Below are 24,671 nucleotides of genomic sequence, written 5' to 3'. Positions count from 1 at the left end.
AGTCCACACAGTGGTGTAAGTGGGGTCCATCCACAGGCTCCTCTGTTCTAGAAGGCAAACCTTGGGAGAGTCTGGAAATCTTAGAAATAAAAACCAAAATGAAACATAGAATGTGATTTCCTTCTCTTGAAAGCATCATTTATGGATTCAAGAGTCACTGTTTTAATGTATTACATATAACTTGTAAATGCAAAGATAAAATAATTTAGGCAGCAATTAAAAAGTTGGCGACTATATTCTTGCATGCACTATGTTTGTGTCAGATGTAAGCACAGACCACTAGCCTTGAGGAAATCTAATGTCTTCCTTTTTGCCACCTTATATGAGAGGCAGATAAACGTGAGGCTAGGGCAGTAAAACAAGAGTTATGTTTTCTGGCCTTAGGGTTCTCCGCAGTGTCAAATGGATAGCAGAAATGCTCATCCTCCGAGAACGATGCCAAGCAACAGCATCTCTAAAGTCTTTGGGTGAAACTTCTGCTGTGTAAATCTGTGTCTAATGAGCCTCGTTGCCAAAGACTCTCGAGAAGCAGTTTCTGTGCCTGGGCAGCTTCCCTCTTAATTCTGAACACGGACATAGACCTGGACTTGAGATAAGCCTGATGCTCCATACTTGGCTGTTTCTTGTATGGTTTCATTAATGTTGTTTGAGAAGGTACAAACAAATCAGTTTCTTCTACCAAACGACAGTTTCCCTCGTTTGCTTGCTTGCTTTATAAGCATAGCTTATTCATTTTGGAGTCATGAATACTTTTGAGAGTACCATTTTTAAATGTACCTCCTACCCAGAAAGAGGTATAGTAACATTTACGTATAGCTTTCTGTGAAACCCTTGAAATATATCTGTGGTGCCCTACCAAATCAGTGAACCCCAGTCTAAAATCCCCTGCTGCACAAAAATGAGGCAAGCTGAAATGCACAAAACAGTGCTGAGCCGGGGGTGGTGGCGCACACCTTTAATCCCCCTACTCGGGAGGCAGAGGCAGGCGGAGCTCTCTGAGTTCAAGCCCAGCCTGGTCTACAGAGTGAGTTCCAGGACAGCCAGAGATATACAGAGAAATCCTGTCTCCAGAAACCAAACCAAAACAGTCTAAGATGTCCTCTTACAGGACAGGTTCATTTAGCATGAGCCCAGGTTACTCTGCCTTTAGGTCTGTCGTATTTGGGAGTATCAGTCCGGTATCAATCTCCTGGCCTATCATTTCTATAGTCCAGGTCCTCTGTCAATTAGCTGTGAAATCCTGACCATAATCCTTAGTTTCTCTGTGTTTCAGTTTCTGATCTGAAAAATCAGGGATTAAAAATAGCTCAACTGGTAGAATTGATAAAGAATTAAAGGAGATGATAACACATGTAAGATAACGAGGGTGAGGACTAGAACATGGTAGCTGTTCAATGGATGCTAGAAAGACCAGGAGCCAGGAGATTGCTGATTCAACCAAACGGCACACACAATCTGATGACTTAAAACCTCTAATTTCTTCATAAAGCTTGCAACTTTGCTTCTGTCCATGCTTGGGAGAGAGGCTGCACTTAGAATTCTCCAAAACAGTTGATTTGCTCTGGCCCATTTGCTAAGGAATGCCTGACGAAAGTGCACTGTCTGATTCAGACAGAGCGACTGCTGCAAAAATTGGCTTTGGAGTCTTCAGGGATTCCCGCAGTTGAACTGCGAAGACATCCTCATCAAGTGCAGTGCTTCTAACACTTCTGGGTACTTTAAGACTCTCCACTACTGCTGCTTCTCACAGGGGCTTTTTCGTGTTAAAGAACTCTCAAAGGAGACGAAGACTCCACCCCATGGAGTTTTACTACAGACCTCCCACACGCTTGTTCCTTCCTTGTGTCCTTTTTTTTTTTCCTCGCCTCATCTTAATGGTAATGTAGTGGTATGAGGTTTTGCTTGCTGGAAAACTTCTTTTCCTTCTCTTCGGCTCTTTTGGGGGAGTATCTGGGTCCATGCTGCCATTAAAGGCAGTGCGGCATGGACATGGCTTCTAATGTTGGTGCTGTCATTCATAGCATGTAGTCCCAGGAGAGTCACTATGCCTTTGTGTCCCCGTCTCTCTACCTTTAAAAGAAGGGCACAGTCATCCCGAAGACTCATCTTTGAAAGCTTTGTAGCATCAGAAGGCAAGTAGGCCATATGAAATGCCCATTCCCTCACAGGGACGTTGACTTTTTATCCTTTCGGATTCCTGGTGCTTTTTATGTTACTGGCAGTGTCAGTGAGCAAGCCGATGCTTTACTGCTTCCTGTCTTCCGCGGGATGGCACGTATTTCATAACCGATGCACTCTGCCGTGTAGGCTTTTCTCCTGTTCCTGTGCTTTGGCTTGTTTGCCATCTCACAGTTTCTGAGTCACCCCCACCACCATCTGCCCAGCTCCCTGTAAGGCTGCAGCACCCAGCGCTTCTGTCAATTCTTCTGCTTCCCATTGATATTTCCTCGCCAAAGGAGGCTTGCTCAAAGAACGCTGCTGGGCAAATGGTATGATAGTTTTAGTAATTTGAAAACTTCCTGCACTGTGTGTTTGCCGTTATTGACAACGGTGTTCCAGGAGAATATATGGCTCTAGCAAGACTTTGGTCAATTTATTTTTCCCTGCTTATCAGGTGTCATCTGTGTACTAATGAAGTCATTGAGCACGCTTTGTATGCAGCGGCTGGCACCTTGTTGACTTAGAGGTCCTGCACAGGGACCTCTTTGTGCGTCGCCGCTACAGAGCAAAGCACAGGTGTAGGACAAGCACTGGAAAACTTCAAATGCTTTTTCCTCACCATGGGCCTCTTCTCCCATATTTTTTGAATTTTAAATTGATACCTAAAAAAATAGATTTTTTTTTTTAAGTAGAATTTGGAAACGTGCCTTCCAATCAATCTTTCAGGGAGCAGTTCTCAGTAGGCAAAGTCTTCTACCTGCTGGAAGTTGAACATGCCATTTTGCAGGCCAGGTGGCTGTGGGAATAAACTTTGCGAGAGAATTGACTGGAGACAGCTTCTGGACCATCCACCCTTTCTTTGTCTCCTCTGGGTTTTGTTGTTTTGTTTTGGTCTGTTGTTTCATGTGAATACCTTCCGTTGTGGGGAACTTGTGTTCAACTAGTTGTAAGAATGACGACAGTGAACATCAAATTCAATTCTCCTGTTATTAACAAAAAGGCATGATGTTAGAATGAAAAACAATAGAAAGAATAAGAAGGGAGGGGCAAAAAAGGAGGGAGGCACACTCTGCTTCCTGGCTGCTTTGTGGATATTGAGATCACAGGGCCTGGAAGAATCATGTTTTATATCTCTCTAGCTTCAAAACCTCCACATCTCCTGTAATCCCATTTTCTCTTGGGTCTTCTCTGGCAAATAAATGCCATATAATTCATTTCTCTCCCTAGGAACTGATAGGTGTTTTTCTCTTGCTGTGAGCTTTGGGTCTTCTCTGCTGAGAGATGCTCAGGAGATGTGCACTTTTTTTTATTGGCAATAGAAGTCAATACAGAATTCAGGCAGTGACACAGCTTTAATCCCAGCACTCGGGAGGCAGAGGCAGTTGGATCTCTGAGTTCGAGGTCAGCTGGTTTACAGAGCTAGTTCCAGGACAGTCAAGGCTACACAAAGAAACCCTGCCTTGAAAAACAAAATTATACACACACACACACACACACACAAGAAAACCTACAACAAAGCAAACACAAGCAAGTTGTGGTAGCACACATCTGTAATCCCAGTACTCAGGAGTCTGAGGCAGGAGGATCACAAGTTTGTGGCAAGCATGAGCTAGGTGTAAGACTGTCTCAAAACAAAACAAAATAGGGCAAACAAAAAGCAAATGCAGATTCTTCTACTGCCTGGGATTCAGAAGTGGCATCTTCTTTGCTGGTTGTCTGATTAGTGCATTTCAGGACGTGTAAGGCGATAGCCACACCCGACAGGCATAGAAGGAAACCGTTCTATTGCATAGTAAATCTGAGTCACCAGAGATAAATCTACCGCTGAAAATCTTTGTAAAAATTCCACTGTTGTTTTAATTTATTTTTCAAATGTTTAAGCTTTTATTTATTTTAATAAATAAGGGTGTTTTGCCTGCATGTGTAGGCACCACATGCCTGGTACCCAAAGAGGCCAGAAGGGGGCATCAGTCCCCTGGGACTGGAAGTACAAACAGTTGTGATTTGTCATTTGGCTGCTGGGAATTGAACCTGGGTCCTCTAGGCGAGTAGCCAGTGCTCTTAACCATAAAGCTACCTCTCCAGCCCCATTTCAATTGATTGTTAAAGGGAAAAGATACAAACAGATTTCGTCTTAGTTGTGCTTCTCTGTAGTAGATCAACACAATATGAAACAATGAGAACCCATTATCGTCCATCAGGGATCAGCTGTGGATGCAATGGAGGAATTGTAAGGATTGATCAATAAGTACTTACTGAGAGTCTACTGCGTTCTCAACTATGCAGGATAGATCAGAACGTAGGTCCTACCCTTGAATGGGTTATGGTCGGTTTGGCATGAAACAGCAGAACTGACATTGCATTTTGCAATATAATGACATTGACATGGTCAACCATGGAACACAGAGGTCATGGAAACTTGAAAGAAACTTCCTTGAGGAGTAGAGGGATAGGAATGTTGAGGCTTGAGCTGGAAGAAAACTATGAGTAAGAAGGAAGCAAAGGTCACATCCAAGCACAGACATTTTACATCACAGGATGAAAACAAACTCAACCAGAAGAAAGAATCAGAGCTAGGAAAGCCAAGTGGGGTGAGTACCTGGGGGACACGGAGTCTGGAGAGTTCCCTATTCAAACTGTAGCCTACAGGGAGTCAATGGCAGTATTTGAAAGCAAGCAGTGTTTCAGAAGGGCTAGCAGCCACATTTTAGCCTGGTAAGGGGGAAGACTGTGAAGGCAGGAATACAAGCAAAGAGAAACCACTGGAGCAAGCCAAAGGCAGGAACTCGGGGGTCGAACTACAAATGTGACAGAGAGAATAGAAATGAACACAACAGAAATGGCTAAGGAGAATCTGTTGCCTATTGGAAGGGATGGGGAAAGAAGGCTGTGTCTTCAAAAGGACTGGGAAACTGACAGAGAAGAAGATGGAAGTGCCTTTATTCCTATTGAGTGTGAGGTGACAGTGGACAGCTAATGAGGGCATTCAACAGGCAGCAGGAAATGGAAAAGCCTGAGCAGGCTCTTTACTCCTAGAGAAGGATGACTCTCTCAGAGGTGTCGAGGTAGGGATGAGAAAGCGTACGCCTGAGGAATTAAGTAGGTGACATCACCAAGTGGACGGTACTGAAGAAAGATGCTATGGAATAGCCATGAAAAGTTCCATGGACCTCCCCATGACTAGGACCCAACTAAGGGGGTGTACAGAGTGCTATGACTTCCTCCAGCCACACCTTGCCTTCCCAGGGTTGGACAGAGGCCTGAGGAATAGAATGACACCATCTGGCGAGAAGACAGGGGAATCTGCAGCAGATGCATGGACCCCAGGAGAGGGCAGGCTCTAGTGTAATGGGGTGTGGGAGGTAGGAAGGAGCCAATGCTATCCATGAAGACTGGAGTATGTTAGAAGGTACCCCTCCACAGAAATGGACACATGCTGTTGTGTTCCAGGACAAATGTCTCTGCGTGAAAGTATTTCTCAAATATTGATTCACTTTGCCTCCACTCCCTGCTTTTGGCAATGGAAGTCCCATCTCCCACTCTGTAGGCTCTGACTAATAGAGGCTTCCAGGGAGGCTGTTCGTAGGGGGAGCAGATTTTGCTCACTGGAACTTGATCCGATCCTGCTTGCCCTCAAAGTTCCTGATTCACTTCATAGATGGTTTTCTATTTAAATGCCAACCATAGCAAAATAGCCCCCCGGTTAGTCTCCCATCCTCCAGGCCTGGCATCTACAGGTCTGCTTAGAAGGACTCTACCCTTGCAGAGGTGGTAGTGTGGTGCCTTCGACCTGAGGGACAGATAGGCGTTAGAGCAGCAGACAGGATGACAGAGGTCCACCAGAACAACAGTAGCTAAGTGTCTTCAGAGGAGTAAACCCAGGGCATATCCGCCCATCTCCTCCTCAGTTGGGAATCATGGAGACAAAAACTGAGGCAGGCATACATGTATGCACAGATATACAATGAGTAACATTAAACACATACACACACGCTCAAGGCTGATGGCGGACACACATCACATTTGGACCCAAATTCAGGCACTCAGGGCCCAATGGCTCAGATGCACATCTGCACATCTCCTTCCTCCCCCTAGCATCCAGGTGTGAGCTGAGGCAGTCCCCTCTCTTCCGGGCCTCATGCCTTCCCCTTTGTGTTTCTCCAGGTCGTGATATGGCGAGCACCACTCTACCTGGTTACCCCCCTCATGTGCCCCCCACTGGCCAGGGGAGCTATCCTACCTCCACCCTGGCAGGAATGGTGCCTGGTAGGTGACAATACTGGAGATGTCTGATCTAAATTGTGGGTGAGCTGCTGAATGGTCTGTAGTCTCAGGCTGGGAGTGGGAGGAGAGCCAATAAACCACCGTCCTGCAAACCACTGTCCTTCATCCCTCCTCCTCCTTAGAAGCCACAGTTTGCCCTTTAGAAGTAATGCCAGGAGGAAGCTTTCAGAAGTGCCCCTTGTGTACAGAGCTGTAGGTTATGGCCCCTCCTCAGCACCCAACCGTCCAAGCCTATGCCCCAATGCTCCAGCCCACCCCAGCTAGCTGACACTGCTTGGAAGAGCCTGCCCTGGTTTCCATGGAAACTTGGAACCAAAGACCATTTTCAGGGGCATGGCAGTCATTCAGACAAAGCCACACTGGTCCACACCAAGCCAGAGGGGGAAAGCACTATAGAGAACCAACCCTAATTCAGAGAGAGAAGGAAGCTAGTCTCAAGGTGGAGTGGAGGACAGGAGGGAAACAGAGAAACCCCAACTTCAGAGAGAAACAATCTAGAACACCTCGACACCTCAGAGGACACGGGCCTCTGGGCTCCTCTGGGACTCCAGCGCACCTTTTTTTGCTCAGAGGCCTTGTACTTGGGTTTGGAATTAAGGAGGCAGAGACTGTATTTAAAGCCTGGTGGTTGCTATCCCCACCGTCCATCCCAAATGGGTGTGATTTAAAGGCAAAGAAACACCAAGATCTCTTGTCTTAAAATGACCAAGACTTTCCCAGCCTGCAACCCACTGACTCTGGAGTCTTTTGTCTGCCCTGTTCCTGAAGTTCAACTCTCACTGGAAGGGGGAGAAGAGGCCAGAAAGGGTGATTGTCCTCATCCATCAAGGAACAGTCCTGAGTAAGCAGAGGTGGGGTGGAGAAAACTAGGGAGTCGGCTGTAGGGCAGTAGAGAATAGGGACCGGAAGAAGCTGGAGGTGTGGATGAAGGGAATCCCGCTCAGGCTCTGCAGAAGGCAAGTGGAAGCCTTGGTAGGGGGCCAGGAGAGGCTTTGGAGGTAGATCCGTGTGCAGGTGGAGGCTGGAGGAGGTCTTAGGGAGGTGGGGGGTGAGGAAAGAGAGGGAAGGTGGGGGTGGGGAGTCTGCAGGGAGGTGGGGATGAGGGGAGCCGCAGAGAGCTCATGGTGGCAAGGGGGGAGTCGTTAAACAGAATCTAGTGCTGATGAGGAAATTACACTTGTTTCATTAGCGATGGGGAAGGAGATAGCTCAGTTCCTCTTGGTCACAGTTGAGCTCAGAAGCTCATTATCCCGCTGCACGCATGCTTTCCCTCCTCGTCAATAAACAGGCTTTCCAGTGGCTGCATCCCCCACCCCCACCCAGCACCTTCTTGGAGTGCGGCCCCTTCTCCTCTACTTAACCCGCGGTTAGGGATCACTGTAAACAGTCTGGGGTCATCACACAGGAGAAAGGGCGAGGGGGAAACCCATAGGCCCGGCCTTTCTCCTCCTGAAGGGAGGGAGGCAGCGCTCAACCCACAGTGCCCTCCACTACCCAGGCTCCCGGGCCTGCGGGCAGTCCGCTTGGTTCCTGCAAATCTCCTTCTTCAGTTGCGTGGTGCCCATTGTGAACCTCAGGAGGAAAAAGTGGAAGGGGTTGTTTCCCGGGAGAACAGCACCATCACCACCTGCCTAGTTTTGGCACAGCGCTGAGATACCATTCTTAGGACTTTCTGGGACAAAGTGTCTCAAGGGCCTTCCTTCACCACCCTCCCCCTCTTTAATCCTGTGGAGTTCCTAAAGCAGGTGTCCACCATAAAAGCTCTCAGGCTCCCAAGTTACTTAAGTGGGCACAGCCAGACCAGGCCAAACCCTTTCTGGGTAGCCAGAAGTGCTTCGCGGGGGATCCCAGGCACAAACCTGCCCACAGATCCCTCCATGCCTAGGTGCGCAGAGTTACGGTTACTTCTTGCCTTTGGTGGCTGTCCCCACGTGGCCTCACCTCTACCCTGCCCCCACGGACCTTGCTCTGCTTGCAACACCCGAGACTGGGACTAGCGGGGAGGGCAGAAGAGGCCAACCGGGCACACTGAGCACATCTAATTCCAGTTCCCCACCCTCCCACAGGGAGCGAGTTCTCAGGCAACCCCTACAGCCATCCCCAGTACACCGCCTACAACGAGGCTTGGAGATTCAGCAACCCTGCCTTACTAAGTGAGTACGCCACCTGGCTGGCGGGCGGCTCAGCGGCTAGCCTGCTCGCCCGCCCGGTCGGGCGCGCAGGCTGCTTCGGGACAGCGATCCCACTCTAGACCACCCTAACTCTGGGTACCCGGATGGGCCAGGGAGACAGACTCATTGTAGCAACGCTGGGGCCTGAGGACTCCTCGGGGGCGCCTTGCCTCCTGCCTCTTTCCCCCTCCCCTGTCTCTTGGTCACTGGAAGGCTCTTGGCCGCAGGGGCCGGTAGGATCCCTTGGCTTGTTGCCGCCAGGTGTCACCTGTCCTGTCCCTCTCCCGCCCTGAGAACGCAGCGCTCTTCCTGGGGATCTGGCCTCAGGGCGGTCACATTCCTCCAGTCCTGTTCCTGCCGGACCCGGGGAGGGCTTTTCTTTGCTTTTCTTTCCTTTTTTTGTTCTCCTGTTTGTCCTCTCACCCAGCCCATTCTTCTCCTGTGTTAACTTCCAGGTTCCCCTTATTATTATAGTGCCGCCCCCCGGGGCTCCGCCCCTGCCGCTGCTGCCGCTGCCTATGACCGCCACTAGTTACCGCGGGGACCACATCAAGCTTCAGGCAGACAGCTTCGGCCTCCACATCGTCCCAGTCTGACCGCCCACCCCAGAGGGAGGGAGGACCGAAGCGACGAGCTGCCACTCGGCCACCGTCCCAGTCCCACCCCTCCACTTCGAGACACCCTCCCCCCTCCCCCGCAGCCCTTCACGTCACCCAGTCGAAGGCCTGACAGCACCAGTGGAGCGGCGGGTGGGACCCTCAGGCCCCGGCTCATCGCCAGCCCCGCCCGCCGCCCCTCCCTGCCTGCCTGGACCACCTCGCCGCCCGGAAGCTCGCCTGCCTCTGGCCCGCGCGTCCGGCACGTTTCTGTGACACACAATCAGCGTGGCCCACCCGGGGGCAGCCCGCTTCTGACGCCCGGTCACTGGGAGGATTCGCTGCAGAAGCTGAGCTAGGGAAACTAAGGAAAGGACTTTGTGCCGAAGGAGGAGCCGTGGTCGGAACCCCTGGGGAAACTCCTGCCCCACCCCATCCCCTGTGCCTGCCAGGCTGACCCCGCCTTCTGTCTGCGTCCAGCCGCTGACAGTGGCACCTGGACGCGAGGATCGGACTCGAGGGACGTTTGGGACGTCAGAGTTTTCCAAGGCTGGTACCCAAGGCGAGCAGACGCCAACTGAGCTCGTCCACCCTGACTGCCTAGTTCCCCAGGGCGTGGGATCTCCTGAAGTGACTCTACTCTAGGCCCCGCCTTGCCCCTACCTCAGCGCCTCTTCCATCTGCTGGCCTCTGACTCTGACTTTCCCCTCCTGAGCCTTTTCATCCCAGGACACCTTGCACGCAGCCCATTCGGGGCCACCGCGGGAACAGTTTCCTCCGACTGCGGCTGCCAGTACTGGTCTTTCCCAGCAGTAACTTGCTGCCCCCCACCCCAAACTCCCAACCTGCGGGCGGTAGGAGCCAGGAGCGAACTGACGACCGAGCTGCCCGGGAGATGGAAACTGGGGGCTGCTTGCCTCACTCCATCCACCCTCAGCCGAACAGAGCCCCTAAAGTCTACACTTATTTAATATGATGGTCTTTGCATAAACGAACAAAACAAAAACCCAAAAGGCTGCTTTGTAGAAAGACGGTGTGTGTGGTGTGGAGGCGAACCTCTCTCTGTACATATCCCCTCCCTCTCCGCCCCGCCCGCCCGCCCGCCGGGTACCGTAGAGTCCCTGTCCCCCGCCCGCCCTGCCTGTAGATACACCTGCTGTCCGTGCTGTGAGGGTCGCCGCTCGCTGGGGGGGAGGGGGGACACAGCTACATGCCCACTCAAGCACAGCACGTCCTGGGGGAGGGGGCATTTTTTACTTTACAAAAAAAATTATGAAAGAAATCTCTATGCAAAATGACGAACATGGTCCGGTGGACACCTCTCGCCTCTGTTTTGTTGACTGTTTCTCTGTAATTCCGCTCTCACCTCCCTGCATCTCTCCCTCCCTCTTCATCTCCCCTTTCTCTACTGCTCTCCCCTTCTGTGTCTCTTTCTCTGCCTCACTTGTCTCTGTCTCGATCCCGGCCCTCCTGCCCCAGGCCTCCAAGGCTACATTAAAAGTGGCAGAGCCAGCCTCCAGGCTAGCCCCTTGTGGCCTTGCCACCATGCTCCGGCTAGGCCGCCCTGTCCCTCCCCGCCCTGTAGTTGCTCTCTCTCGGTAGCGGCGATGCTCCCTGCATGTCTCCTCAACCGTGGATCGTGACGACTCGAAATAACAGAAACAAAGTCAATAAAAGTGAAAAAATAAATAAGTAAATAAATAAAAATCCTTGAACAAATCCGAAAAGGCTTGGAGTCCTAGCCCAGATCTCTCTTCCCTTCGAGCCTTTTTATTTGAAAAGGAAAGTGAGAAAAGAGAAGAGTGTAAGGGCACTGCCGGCGCCTGGTCCGGGCCCAGCAGCGGAGCGCTAGGTCCGAGGCCAGGCTTGACCCCGGTCTTGTGTCGGGCTGGCTGGCGGCGCTCAAGAAGCGCGGGACCCACGATCAGGCCTAGCTTTCGAAAGGTCTTCCACAGTTCTGGTCTCCTCCGCCACTTTCAACGTGTCGGTTCGTTTTAATTATTTTTATTTTCTTTCTTCCTTCCTTTTTTCCTTTTTTTGTGCACATGATAAATAATAATAATAAATAATAATAAAATTTTGTATGGCACTCCCCATGGCTCCAGGTTTGTCTCTCCTGCCCCTGTACTCCAACTAGAGGGCCTTCAATAATTCTGTCAAGGATTCAACTCCACTCCCAATGCGAATTCCTCTAAATCCTTGACCAAGACTCCCCTGGACTGCAGCTGAACTCTGATGATGGCCTGGAGAAGTCTGTTCCTCACCACCCCGCTCCCCCAAACACACACACACACACACACACACACACGAGTTTTGGATTTCTGGAACTTTGACATTACCCTTCTCTAACAAATCAGCCTTGCCTTGCTGCTAGTGTCCTGCAGCCACACCTAGGGGCGCAGGTTCCCAGAATGAGCAAATCTAGGGCTCTCTCTTTGGGGATAGGGGTAGCCTGAGGCTCTGTCTTTCTCTCCTCTCCCCCAGTGGCTTCAGCTGTTCATTGGCACAGCTGCACTTTCGTGTTGTGTCCCCTAAGACACCACACAGGCCGCAGACCCTGGCCCCAAGTTTCTCTTTTCAGCATTTATTTCTAGACCCTAGGAGCTGGCTCATGGGACCTCTTGGACCACGTGGGTGTTGCAAAGTCCCACCTAGGACCTGTCAAGCAGCAGCTGAAACTAGTGGCTCAGGTTTAGGGTCTGGGTGCACCCGGAGAGAGAATGTGAGTGGGTGGGTGGATCAGTTGCTTCCTGTATGTAAGGAAACATTTGTTGTTCTCTGTGGGCCTATGTGTCCTAGAGGGGTCTGGAAGCAAAGAGGGAGGAATAGTGTTGGTCTTTTTAAACACATTTGTGCTCAGGTGAGAGGGAAGATCTGTGTCTGTCTTTCTGTTTGTCTGTTCCTGCTTAGAGAAGGGATGCCTTGATTGTCCATACCTGCCCTGCTGTATCAGAGAAACATAGAAGTGTCCCTTGTCCATCTCTTCAGCATCCTGTCAGCTTTAGGCCTTTCCTTATTGCTGACACAGACTTGTGGTACCAGCTCTTATCTGTGTTCCACCAGGAGAGACTTCCCTTCTCAACTCTAGGAAGCATCCATAGTTCAATTTCCTTCTCAACTTCCGCCCAATCTTCCTGATTGACTGTAGAGTTGCAAGCAGGATCTGGAAGCAGACTAAAGAGTGACCTTCCCTGCTTGGCTGGGGCAGTGCCTTCCAGACAGTTCCTCCCCACCAACATGCCAGAGACCTTTTCCTAGAGCTATTTACCCAGGCTTATTCATATCACGCCACCAGGGGGATACACAGAACCCCCAAAACATATAAGCAAACCATCAGCATCTTCTCTCTCCCTTTTCACCTGTGTCTACCCTCTCTCACACCTCACCCTGCGGGTGATTCCCCTCCTGGCCTCCAGTCTCCAGAAAGACACTCTTCAATCTCTTTGGCCATACTAAGGCATTTGTAAAAGAATTCTGGAAGTTCTCCTCAATCTAAGTAAATCATTTATTTACACTTCCCATAAAGATATTAGTATATTATGAATGACATAGGAAAACAGTGAAACAGAAGTTCTAAGACTTTTTCTTGATCTTCAGAAGGTGCCACACTGTTTACAGTGACTGTTTCTGGGTGGAAATCTCACACTGTGTCCTTCCTGGAGTGCTTAGTTTCATATTGGAATCAGCCTGAAAGCCCCCAAACCTGCTCTGGGGTCCCTGCCAGCTACCTAGTCTAATTGTAGCCCTTGCACCCACCCAGACACCAAGAGAATCTGGTCTCCTAGTTTCAATTTGCTGCCCCCAAATTCTGTCTGCTATCCCTGCCCTCGTTGGCACAGATTCCCAAGTGATGTAACCAAATATAACAGCTTAATATAGGGGGGAAATGTGCCCCAGGTTGGGCAAACAGTTGGGAACTAAGACATGAAAATATACCAAAGCGGCTAGAGTGTCAGGTACTTGGGGAGGAATAAGGAGAGAAAATGTCAGGCGGAGCTTAAACTGGTTTAGTTAGTAGCCAGGACACTGGTGAGAATGTTGAGAATGTCAGAATGGTACCTGCCGTTTAAGAAGAGCGGTATCCCCCAGAGTCGCATCCTGCCCATGCACACAGCATATGGGGCTGAGTTCACACTGAGGCAGTGTTCCTTCCTTTCTCACCAAGCAGAGGTAGGTAGAGGTAGTATGAAGAAATTAAGGCTGTTCCTCAGGAGAGGCAAAGCCCCATGAATACTCTGAGGGGATTCCCTAATTTTCACTGGGTCAGCAAAGCTAGCTCTATTGGATCCTCAAGGCTAAAGCTCAGATCTTCCCAGTCTCCTACCTTTCTCATGGACTCGCATGTCAACCTGGTTCATCAGCAAAATCAGTCTCCGTTAAAAATAGGCTCAGAATGTGCCCATTTCCTGCTCCCTGCTCTGTACCATACTGTCTAAGCCATTTAACTTGTAAAAAAATACAAGAGAGAAAAAGACAGATGGGGGAGGAGAAAAGGAAAAAGCGCTGGTTGATCTTTCCACTTCTCCCTTCTCCTCCGGTAGCAACCAGAATGAGCCTCCCTAACTACGCTCAGATTACGTTCCCAGCTGTTCAAAGCCCTCAGCTGGTTCTCTACTTCAGTCAGAATGAATCCTGACTGACTCCCAGGCTCTCCACTCTCTGGCTGTTTGCCCATGCTCCACCCTCACAACCACCTCACCTACCTCCTGTTCTTGCTCTCAGTTCGCGGTTCTCTCTGCTGACCTCTGGGCTATGCCATGGTCACAGCAAACATGGACCTCCTATGTCCTGAGAAAACGTGCACTGGATAGTCTGGAAAATCCTTCCCCTAGATAGCTCCGTGACTGGCTCTCTCACTTCCAACCACCTTAAATAAAGTAGCATACAGACACTGGTGATGTAGCTTAGTGATAGAGCGCTTGCCTACTACACAGAAGACTGGGGTTTAATCCTGCAGTGCTGGAATAAATAAAGAAGCAAACTGCACAACCGTTCACCATTCGCCTCCTGCTTCTTCATACTGTTTTAGCAGTATCTGGAAGGACGTGCTTTTGTCTGTTTGTTTTTGAGGCGGGGTCTCTCTATATATCCTCAACTGGCTTTAAATTTTCTCTGTAGACTAGATTGGTCTGAAACTCACAGAGGTTCTCCTGCCTCTACCTCCTGAGTGCTGAGATTAAAGGTGTGCACCACTGCACCCAACAGGTTACAGTATACTTTTCTTTCTCCTATCGTCTGCCAATGGGGCACAAACAGGCATAAGGGCAACTTTGTGTTTGTTGTATGACCGCTGTATGTTGGGATGTCAAGAACAGCATTTGGCACACAATAGCTGTTCAACAAACATGGCAGACAACCAGGAATGAGGTGAGCCAACAGGGGGCTGGAGGCAGGGGCAGAGGCAGGCGCAAGGAGCAGAGGAGAGAAGTGGCCACAGAGGGAGTAGCTGAGTTGCTAAAGGTTTCCAGGAGACAGCTGCTGCTCCTGGTCCTCCCACAACCTGGTGGCTTGAGATTTATAAGCCCCATGCTTCTCAAGTAACTGTTCCTCACAACTCAAAGCTCCAGTCAGTTCCTCTGAGGGCCACTGGAGGTGCACCCCTCCTTCCACAGAAGACTAGCCATGTAACATCCTGTGAAGTTCTTATGGTACTGACGGAGTGCCACATCAGCTCCTGACCACACATGGGGCCTGGGACCCCATTTGATAATGAAGAACCTGTGTCTCTGGCTGCAGGGCACAGACCTCAAGTTAGAAGTAGTAGTTTTCTCCCTTAATCCCAGCATTCAAGAGGTAGAGACAGGCAGATCTCTGAGACTGAGGCCAGCCTGGTCTATATAGTGAGTTTCAGGACAGTGAGGGCTACACAGGGAAACCCTGTCTCAAAATTAAGAAAGAAGAAAGGAAGGAAAAGAAATGACGGAAGGAAGGAACGTAGGAAGGAAGGGAGGGAGGGAGGGAGGGAGGGAAGGAGGGAGAGAGGGAGGGTAGTTTTTTCTCTCAGCATCTCAGCAGGACTGCTACTGGCTCCTGAAGGAGCAAAGGTCTCCACCTGGACTGGGGCTGCAATGTTGAGGGCCTAGGAGCCATAAGGACCTCCTCTGATGTGTTACTGTGCAGAGTACCTGCCCATAAGTGAGGCCCACTCAATCAAGCAGAGATTAGCACAGTTGAGCGGAGAGCACCAGAGAGCCCTGGCAGTGATAATTAAGCCCCTGGATCCAGACAGATCTGAAATAAGGGCCTGTTTTATAGCTTCCAGGTTCAGAAGCCAATACAGCTTTCATCTGGGGACTTAAACAAATATATTTTGGGTGTTGTTTGCAACCATGAAGCTCTGGACATGAAACCCTGTTAAAGGTTTTAGATATTTTTTATAGGCAAAAGAGAATCGCTTTGTGTGCCTGCTATTTGAAAGAACGATCTGCCAATAGCACGGACTGGGACATAAGGAGAGCCCATGAGTGGAGGGAGAGTGCGTGCACCCATAACTCAGTGCAGGGAGCCAGAAGAGAGGGGACTAGCTGAACAATTAGATGGGCTCTGGAAGGAAGCAGAGATGCAGATATGACAAGCCTATTCACCGTTTGACTTGCTTATTTTCATGTGTGAGTTATATGTATACTATGTGCCAGCCTCAGAGGCACTGAATCTCCTGTCAGCGGCCGGATGTGTGCGCTGGGAACTGAACCAGGGTCCTCTGTGAGAAAAGCAAGTACTCTTAACCATCTCTCCAGACACTGACAAGGCTAGAGTTTTGAATAAAACAAAATAGAGGAAACATCATATGAGGAGACAGAAGACAAGAAATTTTCATGTTTGCATATAAATGAAAGCCCAATAACGATCTAACGCAAGCCTGTGTCTCTGAAAACAGAGCAGTGGGGGGGAGGGCAAAGCAAGAGGGAGATTTGAGGGCACTTCTTCAAGTCTAGTTTTGACTTTATTATAAATAAATAAATAAATAAATAAATAAATAGAAAACCAGATCCTTGACACATAGAAGCATAATTGTCACATGAAGAAATCAAATGTGGTTCTTTTGATTCTCCAGTGACTGAAAGGCCACTGGGTTTGTTGCAAGGTGACCTGGTGACCTCACAGCTGTGCTCTCAGAAGGTGTAGGTAGGGTAAGGAGCCCAAGGAAGTAGGAAACAGAATGGGGGGGGTTCTTTAGAACAGTTGAAAGGGGGAGCAGGAGGGGCCAGGTGGCTTGGCCAGTGAGCTCAGGAGAGGGTCTCTTCAGGCTCAGGACTACCTGGACAAACTTGCTGCAGTGGAAGCCTGTGGAAGGAAGCCTGAAGGCCTGAGGAGAGGCACACACCCCAGCAGAGGGTGGGGCTTGGAGAATTTTGCTGGCAGAGGAAAGAGGGCCTAGAAAGAGGGGAGAGGAGGAGAAACTTGTGGAAAGGTTGTTCCAGTGTTGTTCCTGAGAGGAGAGCAGGACTGGATCCAGCCCTGAGGAGGCCAAGGAATTACGGAGATCCTCTTCTGGGGATTCAGAAGGAAATCTGCAGGGGCAGAAGAACGTGTCTCTGTGGCAACTCTGAGGCTCACTTGTCACCGTCCTTCATGCCACACCCCTGGGCTTCCAAGATTCCATTCCCTTCCTGTTCTCCCACAACCTCCCCATCCTTTATTTGCCCTCCCTACCTGGATCCCAGTATCACTGTCTGGTCACTGTGACTGTCTATCACCAAGGCCTGGACACATGTAGAGGAGGAATTTCACACAGAAATTCCCATTTATGTTGACCTGAGGCAGAACAATAACAAAAAGGTGTTAAGTGCAGAGGTTCAGCCAAGTCAAGGGGAAAAGAAACCCAGAAGTCATCCTGCAAGATCAATATGTCACAAGTTCCTCCCTCTCTATGCCTCTCTTTCCTCATAGAAGCTGATGGCTTCTAGGGCCTTTTCCCACTTTTCCAGTCCAGTCTTTGGTAACTGTATATTGTTCTAGCGATTTCTGTGGCCAGGAGAAGTTCCCGAAAGTTCTGGTGGCTCCAGGCAGAGGGAGAAGGTACAGGAGAAGACTGAATTGCTCATCTCCATCCACCATCTCCTTCCCCTGTCTCTCTTCCCAGCGTCTGCCTGGAGGTCAGTGGGGTCAAGACCAAAAGCATTAAGGCAAATGACAGTGGCCTGAGGAGGCCTTTGAGGGCGCAAGGTAGGGCCTACAGGGAGGGAGACAAAGGAAGCAGCTATTTGAGGCCAACTACATTTCCACCCTCTCCCCATTGCTTGCCTGCCTGCCCGAACCACCCCAATACCCTAATTAGCTAGTCCCTCAGGCCCCTGTTAGCCAGGCCGGCTGAGTGCCCAGCTCCCCGGGGACTAGTCCGCTTACCTCCACACTAACTAATCAGCCCTTCACTCCTTAAGTGCATGAGAATCTCTCTCTCTCTCTCTCTCTCTCTCTCTCTCTCTCTCTCTCCAGACATTAGGGTTAGTGCAGGATGGTAATGAGTTCTCCCAATGAAAACACCTTAATTTTGGGTGATGGAAGAGTTGAAGAGAAGCCAGACAAAGTTTTAGGGTTTCTTTCTAATTTTGGATTTGCTATCAAGCTTCTGGGACCAAGATGTGCAGCAAAGGATGGCACCATGATTGGGGTGCTCTATGGTACCCCAAGCCCTTAGAATTATGCCTCTCAGGCCCTTATGTATAGCCAATATTCACCCCAACCTGGAACCTCCTCCCCCATCTCAGGACCCTTCCCAGTCTATCTCCCCACCCCCTACCCCCCCACACACACCCGCACTGTCAGCCCAAACACATGATAAATTGCCCTGTCAACAGAATTCATTCAGGGACCAATTAATTCCACAGAAATGAACCAGGAGCCATCAGTTGCTGAAAAACTCAGAGTGCAAGGAGCAGAGGGAGGGGGTAGAGGCAGGGGGTAGGCGGCAGGGGAGGGGATGGGGAGGCTGGGGAAGTTAGTCTGACAGAAATTGGTCATTTAATGCTTAAGTGCACGCTAGACAGCCCTGTCATCGCCCGCGGCCCCCGCGCGGGATTAATTATCAGAGGAGGAGAGGCCAGCCTGGCCTAGCCCAGCCGTCTGTCACCAATGAAGGCTGGAGTCACCCAGGCCTTGGGCCACCCTGGGTCCACTTCCAAGCCTCCAGGTCTCCAGATTCTCCCACTTCCAGGCCCCTCCCATTTAGTTTAGTCATGGCCTTGCCACCAGCTGGCCCAATCAAAAAGACTGTCTCAACCGCTTAACTGAGTTAGACACCATAACTTCTCACCCTCCTCTATTATTACGCCCACCCATCTTAGGTGACGTTTGTAACCCAAAGCACAACTGTCCCATTCACTGGTGGGAATCTGAGGGACCAGTACCACCATCCATTCAGCCGCACAAGTCAGCATTCTGCCCGTCATCTTGGCTCCTTCCTCTGACTCATCTCTCTTATCCAATCAGAATCCAAGTCTTAAGAGTTCAAAGCCCTGGGAATACAACAAATCCAGTTGTTCCCTTGCTTCTAGCTCTCTTCTACCACCCCCAGGCTGAGCTATCATGGCCTCTGACTCCACTCCAACCTTACACCTTTGTTTAGAATGACTGCAATCTTCAAAAACACAAGTAACAGCCTGTTATGCGCCTCCCCTCCTCTCTCTTTCTCATACACACACGTTGGTAGACTACCATGAGCCTGAAAGAGATCTTATTCGAACTCTTAAACAACTCACAGGCCATGTGCTCTCGCCTCTTTTGCCAGCCAGACACATCTCTAGCATGATTCCCTGTGCTCTCTGTCTCCAGCCCCACTGACCTTCCTTGCTGGCATTTGTAAACCTTGTTCTCGAAGCATGACTCACTCCTTCTACCCCTAGACTCCCACCAGTCAGTTAACTAACTCCTAGCTATGTTCCCAAACTCGGATTACTGTGCTGTAGGCAGGAACCCTTTTCTGACGCCATGAGACACTTTTATAGCTCCTCAAACCTCCGCAATGCATCCACTCATAGGTCATCCTAGTAATTGTACATTTCTTTTCTTTTCATGCGCATGCGTGTATGTTGACATAAGCGTATGCCACATACATGCAGGTGCCCACAGAAGCCAGAAGAGAGCAGCAGATCCCCTGGACCTGGAGTTACAGGGGACCATGACTGCCTAATGTGAGCGCTGGGACAGAATTCGGGTCTTCTGGGAAAGCAGCACACTCTCCCATGGAGCTGTCTATCCAGGCCCTTATTTTGTCTTCCTACCAAACTGTTAAGTTCCATGAGAATGGAGTCCATGTATCTTAGTAGATACTAGAAAACACTTTTCAGATGTTTAAATGTCTGGACCTGTGTTGGCTCAGGTCCTATCCTGATTTAAGAACCTGGTTCCTCAGAATCAGGAGTCTGCTGGGAGCCCAGGATAGGCTAGGGGGCTAAAGAAGTGAGAAAATTTCAGACTGTTTAAGCAACTTGTGACCCCGTGATAGGGATTCACACTGCTGTGTTGAGGGGGCTCAGACAGTGGTGGGGGTGGGGTGGGTCCTGAAAGCTAATGGATACGGTTTCAGAGAAAATGGCCAGGGTTGCTGGTAGACATCCTACAAGAGCAAGGATAGGGTCTGGGTGAAGCAGGCTTGGCTCAGAGCCTGTGCTGACTGAAACCTTGTGCTGGTAGGGGACACAGCTGAAATGTTCCCAAACTGATGACATGGTCATTAGAAGTTGAGCTGATAGGACTTGAATACTAACTGGGTGACAGGAAGGAGTGATTTTAAAAGGGTGATGAATGCCAGGTTGAGTTTGGCATCTTCAATGCAAAGTGATATTCGAAGAGTTAATTCTGCTGCTAGACAGAGAGACTGAAGGGTGAGTAGAGGCCGGAGGCCATCAGGAGGCTGGTGCATCATCTGAAATGACCCTGTAAGGTTGTCTTTTTAGTGCTTGTTCCTGGGTTGATGGTGTTGTTTCAGGAGGCTCTGAAAACTTTGGGAAGGGGGCTTAGCTAGTAGAAGTAGATGGCAAGGGGGTGGCTCTTTAGTCCCTTATTCTGGTCTGATTTTTTTGCTTCCTGATCTATCATGGTATAACCAGCACTCAGCACATTTCTGCCACTATGAACTGTGGTGATCTGCCAGAACGTCTACCTATGAGGAACTAAACCCCTTGTTCTTTAAGTTGTTCCTGTTAAGTATTCTGGTCACAGCAATATAAAAGTGGTCAATACAGTAAGCGGTGGAGAGAGAGGGAAGAAGAGAATGATCTATCTATCTATATACACAAATATCTATCATTCATATATATGTACATTCATATATAGATCCAGAGAGAGACAGAGAGAGACAGAGAGAGACAGAGAGAGAGACAGAGAGAGACAGAGAGAGAGAGAGAGAGAGAGAGAGAGAGAGATCTATATAGAGAGATAGAGAGGGAGATTCAGGTTGACCTGTAATGGAGAAGTCTCCTTCCAGGGGCAGAGCAGATTGAAGTATCTGGATGGATGGGCACTAACTCCAAATATCTGGTCCAAGAAAGTCTTGATGCAGACTCACTGGAGTAGCAAGCAGATCTGGACTTGGCTATCAATTAGATAAGAAGATGAGAAAATGAGACAGAGTAAAAATGACTGCATCCGAGGCTGCATTCTATGAGACTGAATGCTGGTAGGGCCATTCGCAGAGGTAGGAAGAGGGACCAAGTCAGGACTATAACAATGAGCATGATTTTGTATACTGATTATCCATGCCTGAGTTGTATGTGCCTGGGTGTGATGTCCCATAAACAGGGTTACAGTAAAATAGCTCAGGGAAATTGGGAGATATATGCTCCTGCCTCTGCCTTCAACTCTCTAAATTTTTATTTCAGTGTGAATGGTGTCTGTAATTCTTCAACTGAATAACAGTAAAATACTAAACCATAATAATCTCATAATTGTACAATACAGCAAAGACATGCCACCATGAGGTGAAAGCCATAGTGCAGGGCTGTAATAACATATTCCAAAACAAGATAACCGAGTGACAATTGACTACTATTAGCCAAGAAATGATGGGTCAATGCATTGCAGGTTAGCAATAGTTGGTTGTAATAAAGTATCACAACTGTAGTGCTGACATAACTGTACGGGGAATCCAGCAACAGAATGACAATCTGACAGTGCAATCGTGTAGCTTGGTGATGATGTACTGATATAATGATGGAATGACATCATCGAGATACAGAAATAATGTCATGTGATGATAAAGTCTCAAAGGCAGAGGAAGAAAGAAGATGGATATGTTAGACTAAGGCTCCGGAAGCCTAAAAATGGAATAAAAAGACATTTGTTATTTTGAAAAGATACTTTAGGATGCAACAGAGGCATAAAAGTAGTTGCTGGAAGGATTCTGCATCCGGGGTCAGAAGGAGCTGAGCCAAGAAGAAAAGTTGAGGAGGCAGGACATGGTGGTGGCTTTGAAAGACTGGACACAACATTGTGAGCTAGCTGGGATGGAGGAGGCTGGTCCTAGGTCAGGAGGACTATCTCTGCTGACTGGCAGCTGAATCTCTTTGACTTCACTCAGCGATCTGACAGCTCACTCAGTCTTTGGGAGAAAAAAAGGAAGGGAAAATTGGAAGACCCTTGGAATCTTCAAATTGACAAGACTAAGAAAGAAACTCCAGCTCTAATCGTGACACTGTTGAAAGCTCACATTTACCTAACCTACCACGTACTGACAATGGTGCCAAGCGCTCTTCCTGACTCAGCCATGATGAACGCCTATGAGGAGAGTCTCACTATTTCCATTTTACAGATGAGGATAAAGACACCCAGAGAGAAGAACCTATTTGTTGAAATCACACAGCAGGAGAGGGGTAGCAATCCATGTCTTTAGCATTGTTTGCTTTAAGAAGTGTGCAGTGGGCCAACATAAGAAAAATCAGGAGGCAGGTTGAGTCACAAGATAAGTATGCAACACATTCTTATACAAAAATGTTTTTAAAAAGCAAATATTAAGGTAGATAAATTGTACATAATAGAAATTGTTTATCTTTTTTAAATGAGAAATATGAATATACTTATTTGCTTACACTTCATGAACTGAAAAGATTAAAATGTTTTTTTAAAATCATTACTAGAGAAGAGAAGAAACAAAGTGAAGAGAGGACGGAGTAGAAGAGAGAGATCACCAAGTACAGCTTATTTTATAGATTTGAATGTAAAAGAATGAAAATACTTTACATGATGGCACAATAAAAATCAAGCAAATAAATAAATAAATAAACTCCAAAGCAAAATGAAATAAATGAACCTAACTGTCTATTGAGCTGGTGCCATCATCACATAGAGAGAAACTATTTCAAGTAATTTAAAATCCAATAATTGACTCCACATACATCCCTGGTGGGGTATACACTAATAAAGCAAATACGTAATGATATTGGCGTTCTTGGAGGCTCTGGGTGTGGGGCAAAGAAACGAACAAAAACAAATGGTGGGTGAGGATTAATAAAGTCTCCCCCGTCTTGAATTTGATTGGGAAGGATCAGCGATAACCCTCAATGCATCTTAATTGTAAAAGTATCTATCTCAGGGTGATCTCCACCATGAAGAGCAAGGAGTCAAGCCATGCAACAGCAACAAGCACCTTTAGTTCCCAGGTTGCGGTCTTTGTACTCCACTTTGACTTGAAGAAACTAGAATTCTTTAGGGGAAATGGAAGATTGCAGGTCTAGAACAAAATATAGGCAAGAAGGTTCTGGAAGTCTTGTTAGAAAGCAAAAGGGCTTTCAGGGTGCACTAGGTCTTGTCAAAGGGACTTAGGCACCAATTAGAGGCTCTCATTGACCAAAAGTGAGACAGGTGAGCATCACTAACCTCAGCTGACTGAAACGCAGTTATGATATTTAAATATGAGCAGTAATTATACTTAAAGAGGAATTCTGTTGATCTTCTTTGGAGATGCTAGAAAAGCACCTTCTTACCTGGAAAGCTGATAGGGAAAGAAGGGACCAAGCATCTTGACCGTCTTTCTTATAGGAACGGTGTCTAGGATAAACAGATGAGAAGTTGCTTTTTACAAAGGTTTTCTTATTATTATTATTTAACTAACAGATGAAAACTAAGTGGACAGAATTAGAGCATCCTCACTTTGAACTTCCCAATGAAATAATGGAGCTAACAACCACCATTTGTGGCTCTTAATTTGGGGAAAAGAGAAACAATAAAACATCAGATTCCTTATGCTGGAAGCACAAGAAAAAATTCTCCTGAAAAATCAGGCCTTCATTAATCTAATCAAGCCTACATGCAGCCACTATTTTACAGAAAATACTGTGGACAGAGTAACCACAAGAACACAACTTGAAAACTACAGATGGTGGCAGTACATAAAACCTAGCTACTCCAATTAATAGAAGTGAGACAAATGAATAGATTAAAATATAGTTAAGAGGTGTAGCAATTAATTACATATGTTTGCATCCTGTAAGTAGTAGAGGGGAGTCGGTGTGACGTAATGACTATATAAGCTCTGCTCTACTTGGACAGTGAAGAGTAAGAATAAGAATAAGGTGCTAGCAATGTTACTAAAAATCTTTTTATCTTAGAGATAGATCAAATGATACAGTATCTGGATTTTGTTATAACATAGTGATGGAATAGAACTTATCGCATTAATATATGGAATAAAACCAGCCATAGTAGCCAGGTGTGAGAGTGCATGCCCATAATCCAAGCACTTGAGAGGTGGAGTGGTGTTGGCACACAACTTTAATCCCAGCACTCAGGAGGCAGAAGCAAATGTATCTCTGTAAGTTCAAACCCAACCTGGTCTACAAAGCAAGTTCTAGGACAGAAAGCATACACAGATGAATCCTGTGTCAAAAAGAAAATCAGGAGTTCAAAGATATACATGGCTACATAGTGAATTCAGGGCTAACCTAGGTTGCACCAGAACCTGTCTCAAAAGTCAAAAGAAAAAAAATCTAACTGGTTAAAACTTAATAATTGTTGAAGCTGGGGTCATTGTACCATTCTCTCACTTTTATATATACTTGAAGTTTTCAATAACAACTGTTTAAACCAAGACTATAGTGAAATGAGCTGTTTAAATTTGAGTTAGCCCAGGCTGTGTATGTGACTCAGTGATAGAGCCTTTATCAAGGATGCCTAAGGTCCTCAACTTAAAAAGAAAAGAAGGAACAGAGAGAGATACATAAATCAATAAGTAGTTTTGGGAGTTGTTTGCTCTGCACTTCCTGTTTACTCAGGTAATAATATATCAGGTCTCTGATGGAGTTGGAGACCAAATAACTATAGTTACAGTTTTCTTTGTTAACAAATTCAGAAAAGAAACTCATAAAATAGGTGTAAAGCATATAAGGTTGAGAGACATAAAAAGATAATTTGGGGTTGCTAATGCAAGTTAGGACAGAAAGTGAATTAGGTACAAAACTTTGGATTTATCAAGATAGGATAAAAGGAGCATTTTCTCTGAATTTACCAAATGCAAATGTACTGGACA

The 24,671-nt window shown here is 47.8% G+C and overlaps 1 protein-coding gene across 2 annotated transcripts in view; it reads left to right on the top strand.

Annotated features, from left to right (window-relative positions):
* Pax2 (paired box 2) overlaps positions 1-10,385 on the top strand; it is an 84,980-nt gene extending 74,595 nt beyond the window's left edge. The window contains exons 11-13 of one of the 2 annotated variants that reach the window (XM_057777982.1): positions 6,325-6,426; positions 8,511-8,597; positions 9,090-10,385. In XM_057777982.1, coding sequence (XP_057633965.1) covers positions 6,325-6,426; positions 8,511-8,597; positions 9,090-9,211 — 311 coding nt within the window. In that variant the 3' untranslated portion in view covers positions 9,212-10,385. Of the gene's footprint in view, positions 1-6,324; positions 6,427-8,510; positions 8,598-9,070 lie in introns of both variants that reach the window. The other variant, XM_057777983.1, reaches the window with a different exon arrangement.
* Positions 10,386-24,671: the final 14,286 nt, after the last annotated feature.

The sequence above is a fragment of the Chionomys nivalis genome, chromosome 8, assembly GCF_950005125.1.
Source record: "Chionomys nivalis chromosome 8, mChiNiv1.1, whole genome shotgun sequence".
NCBI lineage: Eukaryota > Metazoa > Chordata > Mammalia > Rodentia > Cricetidae > Chionomys > Chionomys nivalis.
The sequence above is the reverse complement of the archived record's forward strand: the minus strand, read 5'-3'. Positions and strand labels throughout refer to the sequence as shown.